This window comes from Carcharhinus amblyrhynchos, chromosome 23 (assembly GCF_965287045.1).
Source record: "Carcharhinus amblyrhynchos chromosome 23, sCarAmb.v2.hapA, whole genome shotgun sequence".
Lineage (NCBI taxonomy): Eukaryota > Metazoa > Chordata > Chondrichthyes > Carcharhiniformes > Carcharhinidae > Carcharhinus > Carcharhinus amblyrhynchos.
The window spans coordinates 2,567,340-2,582,694 of record NC_137346.1 but is presented as its reverse complement, the minus strand read 5'-3'; the positions used below and the strand labels follow the sequence as shown (position 1 = coordinate 2,582,694).

Genomic DNA, 15,355 nt, shown 5'->3' with positions numbered 1-15,355 from the left:
CTCTGCAACTGAGACCGGCTCCCTCCACATGGTCCATGGGACAGACTCTGAGCTCTCCTGCTTGGGTTGTGTACACATTCAACGTATAGACTAGTCACTGTCAGAAGTGAGTTTAAATGAGTCCCTTTGACCTTGCAATGTCCCTTTGGCCCAATGATTGCAGAGAAATGACATGTTTCCTAACTCAGTCTTATTGCCAGAGATTTGCCATCTGAATCACACCCTTTAGTGGCCCAGTGGAAACAGCTCTGACGATGAAGGAAGCGCCAAGAGTGGATGGGGAGTTGGATGGAATCTCTCACTCAGAGTCTGTTTCTAACCCTGATGCCCAGCAGGACAGAATTACAATGCATTGGGAATCAGCTCCCGGACTGCGGACTGGAGCCTCCTGTATGATCCCGAAACCTCACCTCCTGCCCGCTGCCGCTACCCTCTGACCCTCTGTCTGGCCTCTGGCCCCCCCTGCTTCCTACTGCAGACATTCCAGGAGAGAAGAATGGGATAATGTTGGGTTTCCTGATCTGTCTTTGCTGCTTGCACTCACTGTACACACGGCACCTCCTGCATCACACATCAAATGGCAAGGTGCAGAAACTCATCAGATTACTGCAGTAAATTAATCACCTTCACCGGGAAATCTTCCTGAATTCTCAACCCCCCGAGAATTAACTAGCTACGAGCAAATTGAAATTATACCACGGGGATGAGCAGGTTAAAGCAGAGGTTTTAACTCACGAAAATAGCAAAAAGAATTTTCAGCTCATTCTGATCCTTGTCTGATTATAGGGGCATCCGTTCCTGCACACATGGACATGGCTGCATGTGTGTGACTGTAATCTTACATCTGTACACAGTTCCCAATCCATTCTGAAATGCAAATATCCTCATATGTAATGTAATCAGGGTTACTGCCCCCCCGTTTGGAAGTCACACAATTCCTATTTTAAATGTGGACATAGGGATTTATCTAAAAATTAAAAATATAGGCAATGTATAACTTTAGGTTTTTTTTATTCGTGTCACAAGCAGGCTTACATTAACACTGCGATGAAGTTGCTGTGAGAATCGCCTCGTCATCACACTCCGGTGCCTGTTCAGGTACACTGAGGGAGAATATAGCACGGCCAATGCACCCTAACCTGCACATCTTTAGACTGTGGGAGGAAACCGGAGCACCCGGAGGAAACTCACACAGACTGTGAGTCAAGCTAGGAATTGAACCCAGGTCCTTGGCGCTGTGAGGCAGCAGTGCTAACCCCTGTACCACTCTTGAAACAAGCTCAATTGCTCTGTTATATTTGAATATTAAATGTTCAAAATTTCTGTGTGAAAGCAGATTAACTAATATATATATCAGTTTAAAAGTCTCTTTCTCCTTTCTAATTGAAACGGGGAAAATCTTTGAAAGGTTTTTGAGGATCTTGTTATCGATTTGTTGTGGTTGCTGATGTCACACATTGCAGCGATGTGTCCTCCACCTGATGGGTATCTTATCCCTAAAATTTCCCTGCTTTATCTTTAACCAAAATAATGAATTAATTCCCATCAGCTTCCCCCTACCACAGGCTGTAACCTCATGGCATTGTTGAGACCCAAACTTCATCCCAAATTCTGGGGCAGCTTGTTTTCTGTGAAATTTCGTACTGTCAGAGTGGATCCATCCAAAAGAGAGGGACAGAGAGCATAATTAAAAAGTTCCACTAGTGTTTTACCCTTATCTCACCGTCTCATCATTCTCTCCTCCCTCCCCCCTCACATTTCACTTCCAGTGACCTTTCACCCCCTCCTCCCATCCTCCCTCCTGACCTCTCCTCCCTCTCACTACAAGTTTGTTCAATGTGGATTTAGTGAATGAAATGATGACAAATATCCCAGAAATTTCCACGTCTGTAAAGTTGGTTCATGCATTGTAGGACATGCAGTTGTACACAGGGTATGATCTTGCACTGTCCGACACATGCAGTTACACATTCATGCAGACATGTACTGTCGCACATGCAGTGTTGAACACACATTCATACATGCACTGTTGTCCTTGCAATCAAACCCCCGCCTGTCACATGCAAAGGTGCACTTTCAGACAGATAGTCACCTAAACTGCCACATGCACTGCCACACATGCACACAGTATACTTGTACAACCACTTGTCTACTGACAAGTGGGGCCAGATTCTCCAACCTCGCCCATGCCTGGGGTTCTCCAGTCCTGCTGCAGTGAATGGAGTTTTGGGTGAGCGGGGAGGGGGTGCATGAACAGCTGGAGAATTCCAGCCATGTATTTTCATTCTGACACACATGCACCTCCACAGACAAGCACGTAAACAATGACACAGGATCAGTTATTTTAGTCTTTATGGAAGACATAGAGAAAACTTTTTCCCAGTAGTAATGTGATAATTGTACAGTGATATGGGGTCCTCATACCTGGGTATAGTGACAGAGTTTGAGCTAACTGCAGATACTGCTCTTACATCTAAATGGGAGTTTTTGTCTATGTAACAGCTGCCACTACATTTTTATGAAGTAGCTTGCTGTGATAGCTGGTCTGTGAGGTTTCAGCAATGTGATAATACACAATACAAAGCATGGACTGAGCTCATCATTTCCCCAGCTCCAAGGTTAACTCTCTAACTTGTGCAGAGAGTGTAAAGGTCAGAAACAGCAGATGGACAAATAGCAAACTTTTGGAGCAGAGCGGGGCATACAACTTGCTGTCATTAATCAGCAAATAGCAACCAATAAAAATAAAATGAGACTTGCTTCTTATACAGGTCAGCTCCCTGTGAAATATCTCAGCATTTCAGACAAAAACAAATACAACGGACACATCAACACATAGAAAGATGCTGCATACTACACAGCAAGATCCCACACATCACAGTAAACTCTTACACACTGGTGAATCTGTTCTTGATGATGTTGTCTGAGAGAGAATTCCAGCTCTACACCCAGAGATTCTTTACGTCCGCTTGGCCGGACAGACAAAGCTTAATGTTTCATTTCAAGAATGTCATCGCGGATCTTGAGTGCATTCAGAAAGTTTATGTTGAGTATTTCTAGGATATTTGTTAACGTAAAGCACAGAACGAGGACTTCTTCCCATAGAATTGTGCTCCAGAAACATGAAGAAGTGTTTCATTATGGAATGTTTTAAATAAACCGTTCCTCACCACCAGTGCTTAAAGCTCAAAGCAATCTTTCCAGGATTCATTATCAATTTTGACCATGTGGGAACTTAAGGACACTTGTGTTAAGGGACTGTTTGTGTAGGAAGCATCTCCAGTCGTCGGAAAGCTCAGGCTTTCTGAACATAAGGAGGGAGCTGGAAACATTAGAGAGGATGAGTGTTTGTGGGGATTGTAGGTTCCAGGAGCTGATCACCCCATAATGAATAAAAGCATCAAGAAGAGTTGGAAGAATCACGATGGAATACTTGATGAGTATTTAATAGCGGTGATTACGAAAGGATACTGACAAGATATTGGCAGAGATGGAAATGGTAGTGGTAATAGATAGAGAATAGAAACGATGAACTGGAAAGACTGGCTGTGTTTAAAGGGGAGAAGTCGCTGGTCTGGATGTCTTCATTCCCAAATTGTCAAAGGAAGTGGAAATGGAAATAACGGAAGGGTTTGCCATAATCTTCCAATCTTCCCTAGACACGGAGGAGGTACCAGAGAATTGGAGAGCAGTCAAGTGTGACACCCTTGCCCTAGAAAGTGTGTAAGGACAGCCCTAGGCCAGTCAGTTTGACATCAGTAGTGGTAAGATCTGAGAAACATTATTTGGGAAAATATCAACAGGTTCTTGGAGAGGTTTGAGCTAACTGAAACTGGATTGAAACCTTTAAGGTGATGGGGGGTATGGACAGGGTGGATGTGGAGAGGATGCTTTCTCTTGTGGGAGAATCTAGAACAAGGAGCCACTGTTTTAAAACAAAGGGTCACCATTTAAAATGGAGATGAGGTGAAATGCTTTTTCAGAGGATTGTGAGCCTTTGGAACTCTCTGAGAACTGTAGAAAGTTACAGCACAGAAGGAGACTACTCAGTCCATCTTGTTCATGCCAGCCCAAGGTCACCCTTTCTAATCCCATTTTCCTCCACCCGACCCATACCCTGTAACTTAGATACTGCAGATCCAGGAACTTTTTAAAAGAGTTTTGGTTCTCTGCCTCCATCACTAACTCAGGCAGCGAATTCCAGACCCCACTCCCCTCTGGGTATAAATGTCTTCCTCATGTCCCCTCTATACCTACTGCCACTTATCTTGAATTGATGTCCCTGATTCTGGAATTCTTCATCACAGGAAGCAATTTCATTTTGTCCACTCTATCTCCTCCTGACAAGGCGGTGGCCCAGGTCACTGAATCTATTCAAGAAAGATCTAGGTGGGGAGAAAGTGGGAATATGGGATTGATATCGAGGATCAGAGATGATCATATTGCACGGCGGAACAGGTTCGAAGGGCTGAATGGCCTACTACTGCTCCTAGTTTCTATGTGAGGGCCCTTGAGAGGGTACGGAGGGAGTCTTACCCAAATTGTTCTATGACTGAAGCATTTAAGATCCTAGGTCAGGGTTGGAGAAGCTGGGGTTACTCTCCTTCGAGAAGGGAGATTAAGGGGGGATTTGATAGAGGTTTACCAGACTGGGATAAGTTTAGATGCAGGAGACAAAGAAAAGTTGTTTCCCTTGGCTGATTTTACACACGAGTGGACATGGATTTAAGGTTCTGGGCAAGAAATGCAAAGAGATTCTGAAGAAGGAGCGAGTAATAATGACCAGGATCTCACTGCGGATGAAGATGATTGAAGCTGAGGTGATTGAATGGGCGGACAAGGGAAATATTCCAGGCGATGAAGAACATTCTGATTGGATTGCTTCACAGAAAGCTTCACCCAATAGGCTGGAGAGCTCCTCATGTGAGATAACCAATCAATCATTCGCTGATTGGTTAGGACTGTGGTCAGTGTGGAGGTCTGAGTGTGGGGGGGAGGGGGAGGGGGGGTGTGGGGGGGTGGGTGTGGAGGTCTGGGTGTGGGGGGGTGGGTGTGGAGGTCTGGGTGCAGGGGGGGTGGGTGTGGGGAGTGAGTCGGGGGGGGTGGGCTGTGGGGAGTGGGGGGGGGGCGCGGTGGTGGGGGCGCAGTTAGGTAGCAGGGAATCATTTATTGTGGATTTGACGATTGCTGGCTAACACTGTGACACTCAGTGCTGTAATGGAGATGTCTGCTCACTGTTGTATTCTCCCCAATCAGACCAGTTCTATTGGTGTGGAGCTGGCTTTCCTGTCCAAAGTGATAGGGCTGGTGTAGATGCCAGTTAGCTGCAGGTTAGTCAGGCTGTGCTCTGGGCTGCTCCCGCAGTTAGAGACTCCGTTGCTGTCAGGCAGGGAGCTGCTCCAGCAGAAGGGAAAGAAAGACAGGCCTTGTGGAGCTGCTGTCACTGGGGCTGCTGGATATGGAGGTAAACTTTCATCTGTCAGCACCTCCCACAGATTACCTGCAATTCAATCAGAGATTCCGTTTGTAAAGCAGCAGAAACTGTCAGCAATTTTCCAGCTGAGGTTCAGACACTGATTATTCCAAACTTCCCACAACATTTCAACTTGCAAAGAATTTCAAATCAATTAGTTTTGTAAAATGAGTTACACAATACTGATTGCTCCTGATCTGCACCACAACTCCCAGACTGTGCTCTCTCCCAGACTGCGCTCTCTCCCAGACTGCGCTCTCTCCCAGACTGTGCTCTCTCCTAGACTGCGCTCTCTCCCAGACTGTGCTCTCTCCCAGACTGAGCTCACTGCCAGACTGCTCTCAGTCTCAGACTGTGCTCAGTCTCAGACTGCTCTCAGTACAAAAAGTCAGCACCAATATTCTGCCCTCGATTGTACAGATACAGCTTAAAGTTTATTTAGTAGTATCACAAGTAGACTTACATTAATGCTGCAATGAAGTTATTGTGAAAATCCCCGACTGACCACACTCTGGCGCCTGTTCGGGTACATTGAGGGAGAATTAACATGACCAATGCATCTAACTTGCACGCCTTTGGAGTGTGGGAGGAAATTGGATCACCCGGAGGAAACCCATGCAGACACAGAGAGAATGTGCAAACTCTACACAGACAGTGAACAAAGCTGGGATTTGAACCCAGGTCCCTGGCAGTGAGGCAGCAGTGTTAACCACTGTGCCACCGTGCCACCCTGTGTCACAAATTCATTTTGAAGCAGACTGCCTGACAATCGATGGAAGGGAGCAGATGCAAAGACTTTTTTCAACTTTTGAATGCAACTTTTGTAGAAGTTTGGCTATCAGTCTATTTAAATCACAGCACAAAACATGACAGCAGAGGCTGGAAGAAACTTTTTTGCTTTTTATAATGATAAATTGGAAAAGTAGCGTGCCTTTGCAGGATATATGCTACATTAGCTTTTATAGAAAGAGGTTGGAACAAAAGAGTAAGGAAGTGCTAATGCAATTGTGTAGGGCTTTGATAAGATCACAGCTGGAACACTGTGTATGGTTTTGATCCCTTTACCTAAGGAAGGATCATCCTGGCTTAGGAGGAGTTCAACAAAGATTTACTGGACTGGTTCCTGAGCTAAGGGACTTTCCTATGAGAAGAGATTGAGTAGAATTCATTGACATTCCCTGGATTTTAGAAGATGAGAGGTGATCCAATTGAAACATGTGAAGTTCATGAGGGGCTTGACATGGTTAATGCAGAAAGGATCTTTTAAGTGACTGAAAAGTCTAGAAGATGGGATCATTCTCTCAGGATAAGGGTTTGGCTGTTTAGGAATGAGAAATATTTCTTCATTCAATTATCGAATGTATTCAAGACTGAGCTTAACTGATTTTTGGACACTAAGGGAAAGAGGAGAAAAGGTGGAATTTTCCCTCCCCATCCCCACAGGGACGGCTCACTATTGGCTGCCAGTGTGACCCCCTGCAGATGTCTGCGCTGTTTTGTACAGCTCACCCTCTGTGGGGGGTCACCTTCAACTGGACTGGAACATCTCACCAACAGGAAGTCCTGAAAATCCCGCTCTCTGAGATCACGTGGGGAAGAGAAGTTGGTGCAGACGTTATCTTATTGAATGGGCAAGTCAAAGGCCTCCTTATTCTCCTACAACAGGGTGGCACAGTGATTAGCACTGCTGCCTCACAGCGCTGGGGACCCAGGTTCAATTCCAGCCTTGGGTCACTGCCTGTGTGGAGTTTGCACGTTCTCCCTGTGTCTTCATGGGTTTCCTCCGGGTGCTCTGGTTTCCTCCCATAATCCAAAAGATATGCTGGTTGGGTGCATTGGCTGTGCTAAATTTTCCCTCAGTGTACCTGCGGGAGCGTCTGGCGACTAGGGGATTTTCACAGTAACTTCATTGCAGTGTTAATGTAAGCCGGCTTGTGCCACTAATAAATAAACTTTAAAAAACTTTATACTGTCGGTTTCAGTCAATGTAGATGGAAGCTTTTGCCATGGCAGCTATAACTATTATGAATGCTTGGTTGGGTTTCAAAAACTATAAATGGCTCATCTCAATATATGGATATTGATCTAAGAATGATTTAAGTTTTAAGAGGCTGTAACAAGAGAGTCTGTCTTGGTTGTGCTTTCTTGTTTATTTATAAACCTAATAGGCATTTAGAGGGTTACAATTTTTTTTGCATTAGAATAATTTATCTTTTCAGTATCAATAATATTGTGTTTGAATCAGGATTCTAATAGATTATTAGAGGTTTAGTTCTTGTTCAATGATTTGACTTGTCTGGTTCCTGAGGACTCTGTATACTGGATGAGTGATTATGGAGGATACCTGGTATGGGGTATTTGGAGGATCATGTGGATTGTGTGGAGGATGAGGGGGTGATCTGGGAGCATGGGCTGGCGAGAGTTATCTGAGGAGGTGGGATGGCATGACAGACCCACCTCTACACCCATATTCCCACTATGATTCACAAAACGCAAAACGAACACTGTGAAAAGACTAGATTCCTGGGGTAAAGTCGCACGTGGACTGGGTGTGTAAAACTGACCAGGTTGGGGTTCTCCCAAGCCCACATCCTTTTGACAGTTTACTTTCTTCCTTGTGACTTTCAGTGGCCTCAGCTAAATCTTTGTGATAGAAAGGGTGTAAATGGGTCAAATATTCATTCCTGTTAGTCACAGCCTGTCAATCCCAAAACCACACCTTCACTCCTATTCTATTTTTGTCTGTTAATCAGTCTTCAATCCTCACTAATATATTACCCTCAATCTCATGAACCCTAATTTTCTGTGGCACTTTTTTGATCAGGGTCTGGCTTCACAACAAAAACAGTTCTTGAGAAGAATCAGGGTTTGGCTGCAGCTGTCCTGGGGGAGTCGATGTTCTCAGTGCAAGTGGTTTTGAGGGACAGATTAATGATGACATTATTTACAGGAATAATCCATTCAAAATTGTTTATAATGATGTTAGATTTACAGAAGGCAGCAGACTCAGGCCCAGAATGTTTGTTAAGGTTCATTATTTATTTGTACCCATGACCTGAGAAACAGGTCATGGGTACAACAGAGAAAATGGTTCCACTTTTGGGGGAGCGCAGAATTAGAGGCTAAAAGGGCAGCACAGTTATTAATAAATTCAACACAGAGTTTGGAGAATGCTCTTCAGCTGAAGAATGCTGGAAATTGGAACCTGCTCTCGAGACAGCCGAGGAGAATAGCTGAGGCCAATAACAGCTTCATTTCGGGAGAATGCTGATAGGCTGAGATGAAGAGGGGGTGGGAGGAGGCTCAGGTGCAGCAGAAACACCAACATGAAACAAGTGGGCAGAATGGCCTGCTTGTGTGTTGGACAAGCTATATAATTAAATGCACGTTAAAAATTAATGGATTAAGGTCAAACTGTTCTCATTTTGGAAACAGGGACAGGGATCCAAACATAATTTAACATCTGCAATTCAATCTTCAACACATAGCTTTAATGTTTCGACTCTGCATTTCAATAAGAGTTCTAAGAATGTATCTACATGATCCAATCATTTGAATAATAATCAGTATTCCAAGAGATTGTAATAGTTGCTGCAGTCTGTCTGATTGAATAAACACAGTAACAATATTCCTCAGACAGTCACTAAGGCACTTGGAACAAACCCTCTTTGCATATTTTAACCTTTAACACTGGCTTGGAGAAATAGACTGTGTGCTCAGCCGTAACGTATTAAACAGATATATCAAGATAGAGCCCGTCATAATCTCTCTCCTTTTCAGTGAAACTACAGCTGAATAATACGAAAATGAAGGTGCACAAGATTAACATCACATCAATAATTATTACAGCCACAAATACTTCCTTTATCGATCTCTACACCAGAATAATAACCAGGCAGAATGTTAGACTTTGCAATTTGTGATTGTGAGAGCTGCATTACAACAACAACTTGCAACTCGAGAATGTCTTTGAAATGGTAAAACCCTCCAAAGCACATCACAGAACCTGTATTGAACAAGCTCTGAGAAGGGCTTTACACAGGGATTAGTTCTGTGGATATCTATCCAAGTACAACTTCAACACTTCCTTTCTTCAACTTCTACCAAAGGTCCTCCCCTCGGAACTCCCTCCTGACTCCCCCAATTCCTGCCAGTAATCCCGACTGCTGGAATCTCAGCCAAAGAGCTGCCTTTTCTGCTTGAACATCGACACTGGGTATTGGGAGGAGGAGGAGATTTGATTTGGAATCCCAATGACTACTGTGATGCTACTGTGCCTTTAAGAAATGTATTTTAATCCTGTTTCTTTGCAGTTTTCTTTAAACAGGCCCTGGTTTGTTCTATTATTGCCATGATGTCTGTTGAAGGAATATAACGGATATTTTGGTTATTTTTAATTTGGGCTTAATGCAGTGTCCTAGAGTTTTATGACCCTTTTTGAATTGTTCGGAGAAAACTGATTGATAGATCAGGTGGTATCTTGAGACAGTCTTTTTTTGTTACAGGAGGAAATCCACAGGTCTTTACTTTCAGTTTGACAGAAGCTGTTGGGAATACAGACAGAAAACAGTGTTTGTGCGTCTCTCCCTGGTATTAGAAATCCAGTTCTTGTCGGCTGGCTTGTTAGGAGTTAGCGGTAAGTGGCGTCCCTGCCTCTTGAAATGTAGTGAAAATTCCAGGGAAGAAAAGCCTCAGCTTTGCAATTCCATATCCAAAGGATTAATTCAGCAAGTGTTGCAAAGCTGCAAAATCCAGCATCACGGGAGCATACTTGCTTTCTGTGCTAAGCCTAGAACAGTATTCTTAGCTGTTAAGGTTTACCCAATGTTATCATTGTGCTTTTGTAATTGGTAAAATTTATTGCTAATTTTCTTATAATAGTTTAACTGTGTTCTGAAATAAACTTTGTTTGATAGAAGCTTTCTCATGGGTCACTTGAATCGTACCTGGAGTGTAACATCTCATGCTTACCCGCGCCAAATTCAAAATGCAAAACCTGCAGTCTAGGCTGACTTCATAAAACACCTTGGAGTTTCTGACCTGGAGTAGAGCATTATTGACTGGCCAGTGATCAGGAAGAGTTATTCTAGTTCCAGACTAGGGCCATTGAGAGATTATCAATAGTTTCTACTATCATTCCCATTGAGAGTCATTGACAGCTGGAGACTGAGAGGCTTACCTTGAAGTTCAAAGTCGACAAGACTAGGATTGAGTGCATCAATATCAGTGCTGATATCTCCTTCTACAGAGATGTCATGTATATCCTTGGCCAGGGAATTCTCTGGAAGCAGCTGGCTGCTGATGTCAGGGATTTTGTGGACTGCTGGTCTCTGTCCTGGAACAGACTCATCTTGCATGGGATTGGATTGTGCTCTGGTTTGTCTGTAGGGATGAGGCTGACAGAGTGGAGGTTGTGATAATGTACGATGTGAGCAATCCTGGTCAGTGTTTACCGGCATTCTCGACTCACTGTACGGCTGAAACTGAGGGTGGGGAATGACGCCTGCAGTTTGAAAGTGTCCCAGTTGTTGGGAGTGTGACTGATCTTGGTGTTGTAATGGAGACAGTGTGGTTTGTGGATAGAGAGACGGTGACAACGTCATTGAAGATTTTGTTTTATCAGGTTTTTCTCCAATCAATCTTTCCAGTTCATCTGTCAAAATAATGTTGAATTTAGTTGGTTAAGATTACACTGTGCGAATCGCAACGTCCAGTCGCTCACTGCCCACTTGCTGCTCACTCCCAGTGTCCACTCATTCCCAGTCTCCAGTCACTCACTGCTCATTCCCAGTGTCCACTCACTCACTGCTCACCCCCAGTGTCCACTCACTCACTGCTCACTCCCAGTTTCCACTCACTCACTGCTCACCCCCAGTGTCCACTCACTCAATGCTCATTCCCAGTGTCCACTCACTCACTGCTCACCCCCAGTGTCCACTCACTCACTGCTCACCCCCAGTGTCCACTCACTCACTGCTCACCCCCAGTGTCCACTCACTCACTGCTCACCCCCAGTGTCCACTCACTCACTGCTCACCCCCAGTGTCCACTCACTCACTGCTCACCCCCAGTGTCCACTCACTCACTGCTCACCCCCAGTGTCCACTCACTCACTGCTCACCCCCAGTGTCCACTCACTCACTGCTCACCCCCAGTGTCCACTCACTCACTGCTCACTCCCAGTTTCCACTCACTCACTGCTCACCCCCAGTGTCCACTCACTCAATGCTCATTCCCAGTGTCCACTCACTCACTGCTCACCCCCAGTGTCCACTCACTCACTGCTCACCCCCAGTGTCCACTCACTCACTGCTCACCCCCAGTGTCCACTCACTCACTGCTCACCCCCAGTGTCCACTCACTCACTGCTCACCCCCAGTGTCCACTCACTCACTGCTCACCCCCAGTGTCCACTCACTCACTGCTCACTCCCAGTTTCCACTCACTCACTGCTCACCCCCAGTGTCCACTCACTCACTGCTCACCCCCAGTGTCCACTCACTCACTGCTCACCCCCAGTGTCCACTCACTCACTGCTCACCCCCAGTGTCCAGTCATTCACTGGTCACTCTGGCTCATTCTCAGTGCTAACTGTGTACTCAATACTACTTTATAGCAGGGAATATAAAACCTCAGTACCTGTAAAGCATGTTGGGATAGGCTGAGTTTATAAAAGGTGCTATAGAAATGCAAATCATTCTTCAGCAAAATAAAATACTGCAGATGCTGAACATCTGAAATGCAAACTGGAAATTCTGGATTTGTCCAGCAGATTTGCAGCCGGTGTCAGCGTATCGATGAAGGCATTGGGCAAAAAGTTTATTGAAATGGACAGAAAACTGATTGGCACACAAGAGAGTAGGAATAAACAGGTCATTTTCCGAATGGCAGGCAGTGACTGTTAGGTACCACAGGGATCTGTGCGAGGACCCCAGCTATTCCCTACATATGTTAATGATTTGGAAGAGGGAACTAAATGTAATATCTCCAAATTTGCAGATGATACTAAGTTGGGTGGGAGGGTGAGCTGTGAGGAGGATGCAGAGATGCTTCAGTGTGATATGGACAGGCTGAGTGAGTGGGTAAATGCAGGGCAGATGCAGTATAATGTGGATAAATGTGAGGTAGCAAAAACAGGAAGGCAGATTATTATCTGAATGGCGATAGATTGAGAGCGGGGAATGTGCAGTGAGACCTGGGTGTCCTCATACACCAGTCACTGAAAGTAAGCACGCAGGTTCAGCAGGTGCTAAAGGCAGCAAATGATACATTGGTTTTTATAGCGAGAGGTTTGGAGTACAGGAGCAGGATTGTGTTGCTGCAATTATTCAGGGGCCTTGGTGAGGCCACACCTAGAGTATTGTGTGCAGTTTTGATCGACTTTTCTGAGGAAGGATGTTCTTGAAATAGAGGGAGCGCAGAGAAGGTTTACCGACCGATTCCTGGGATGGCAGGACTGACAAATGAGGGAGATTGAGTCAGTTAGGATTATATTCGCTGGAGTTCAGGAGAATGAGGGGGGATCTCATAGAAACTTATAAAATTCTAACAGTGTTAGGCAGGGTCAATGCAGGAAGGATATTCCCGGTGGTGGGAGTCCAGAACCAGGCGTCACAGTCTGAGGATACAGGATAAACATTTCAGGCCAGAGGTGAGGAGAAATTTCTTCACCCAGAGAGTGGTGAGCCTGTGGAATTCACTAGCACAGAAAGCAGGTGAGGCCAAAACATTGGATATTTTGAAGGAGTTAGGATAGAGCACTTGGTGCGAAAGGGATCAAAGGATGTGGGTGGGGGGAAGGTGGGATCAGGCTATAGAGTTGGACAATTAGCCATGATTGTAATACACGGCCTACTCCTGCTCCTATTTCCATGTTTCTATATTTCTATATAAACCCACATTTTATACAAAACAGGTTGCTGGGTTGACTGCGATGGCCAACGAGCCGCTACCCACTCGCCTGGTTTCGCCATGCTCTTCCTCACTGCACCAGGATCTTTCCGCCTCCACTTGTGAAGCTCTTCCTGCATCTTCTGGATCTTGGTGGGGTTCAGGGTCCACAGACAGCCTTTCCTCGATGCCCCTCCAGACTTGTTCTCCACTTTCTCAAAACATTTATTCAGGGACAGGTTGTGTCGCACTGAGTTTTTCCAACCATCTGGTGCATTCTGCAACAAGGATAAATATTTATTTCAGCAGTTTCTGCCTCCCCCATTCTGAGGATTTGTGACTCTGAGACGTCAGTTCCACGGGGGTTGCTGCTCCTCTGAAATATTCAGTAAATTGAAGCTCAGAGGGAATGAAGACATTTTAACATCACTGCGGTCCCCAGTCCAGGACCCTGCCCTGTGTCACCAGGAGGTGATGATTGTGGTAACCTACCCGACACAAAGATTTCAGATCAGTGGAGGGAGGGAGGGAGGGAGAGAGGGGAGAAGGGAGGAAGGGAGAGAGGGAGGGAGATAAGGAGAGAGGGAGGGACGGAGGGAGAGAGGGAGGAAGGGAGAGAGGGAGGAAGGGAGGGAGGGAGGAAGGGAGGGAGGGGTCACCGGAATGGTGGCGATTCCCGGTGGGTGGAATGATGGGGAGATGGGGATCTATGATTCTATGATTCACTCAGTGAGTTTATACGGGTGTGTAAAGCTCCAACGTCACAAACACGGTGAAAGCAGCACCAGCCCAGCCTCGCTGCTGGTTCAGGGGGAAACCAGGCCGAGAATGGGATGAAACCAGGACAATCGCCCTGGTGTAGGGGGGGTGGGGGGGGGGATGACACTCCGTCAGCCATTCTTTACACCGCTGGCCAGCGACGGATCCCTTGTCTCGGATGCGAAGGGCCATTCCCGAAACCACTGCACTGCCCTTTTCCCTCCGGATCCATCCAGTGAGAATGCCGATGGAGTTTGGTGGGTGGACCTGCTGCAGGTTGGCCTGGAAGCCACCAGGAAGCTCCATTGCTCTCTCGGGAAGGGAGTGAGGCTGATTTACATATTCAGTACCCGATTTAAATATCATTAGTGAGCCCGGACACAATCTCCTGGGCCTACCTGTCCTTACTGGCTCACCGGTGGGACTGGAGGCCATTGAGAAGCCCCCGGGTGCCCCGTTGGGCAATGCCAGCCTAGGAACCTGGCACTCCTACCCATCAGGCACTGGGCAGTACCAAGGGGATGGGGGGTAGGGCCATAATAGAGAGTCAGGGGGTGGGGAGCACTGTAGGGGTGAGGTGATCTGCATCAGGGATTGGCCAGGTCAGTGATCAGCCGTGGAGTCAGGATTGGGGCAGCTATTGGCTGGAGGAGGGGGGTGAGGGGATGGCTTTGGGACAGCGAGCGGCTGGGGGGGGGGGGCGGTCAGTTGGGGGAGTGCTGAGAGTGACAGCACGGTGCACTGGGAGATCAGAGATTACTGAATAGAGGGATCCTCCCCCTTTAACGTCAGGCACCAGGGGGTGCGGGGAGGGGAGGGGTGGAGGGTGTTGCACACAGCGGGGTGTGTGGGTGGGGGTGGAGGGTGTTGCACACAGCGGGGGTGTGGGTGGGGGTGGAGGGTGTTGCACACAGCGGGGGTGTGTGGGTGGGGGTGGAGGGTGTTGCACACAGCGGGGGTGTGTGGGTGGGGGTGGAGGGTGTTGCACACAGCGGGGGTGTGTGGGTGGGGGTGGAGGGTGTTGCACACAGCGGGGGTGTGTGGGTGGGGGTGGAGGGTGTTGCACACAGCAGTCCCACATAACCATGAACTGCAGCGGTTCACAGTCTGGTGGAGTGTGTGTGGGGGGGGGTATGTGTTTATAGGTTGTGTTCTCGGTGTGTGTTTAGGTTATAGGTATGTTATAGGTATGTGTTTATAGGTTGCGTTAGACTGCGCCCCCTTTTTAGTTAT

General features: G+C 46.6%; 1 protein-coding gene across 1 annotated transcript in view; it reads right to left on the bottom strand.

Moving 5' to 3' along the window:
• Window positions 1–5,252: 5,252 nt before the first annotated feature.
• Window positions 5,253–15,355, bottom strand: part of LOC145357567 (forkhead box protein N1-like) — a 34,404-nt gene continuing 24,301 nt past the window's right edge. Inside the window, exons 5-7 of the mRNA XM_080211043.1 lie at window positions 13,434–13,641; window positions 10,653–11,126; window positions 5,253–5,500 (exon numbers count right to left, since the gene is read on the bottom strand). Of these exons, the coding sequence (XP_080067169.1) occupies window positions 5,253–5,500; window positions 10,653–11,126; window positions 13,434–13,641 (930 nt within the window). The remainder of the gene's footprint in view (window positions 5,501–10,652; window positions 11,127–13,433; window positions 13,642–15,355) is intronic.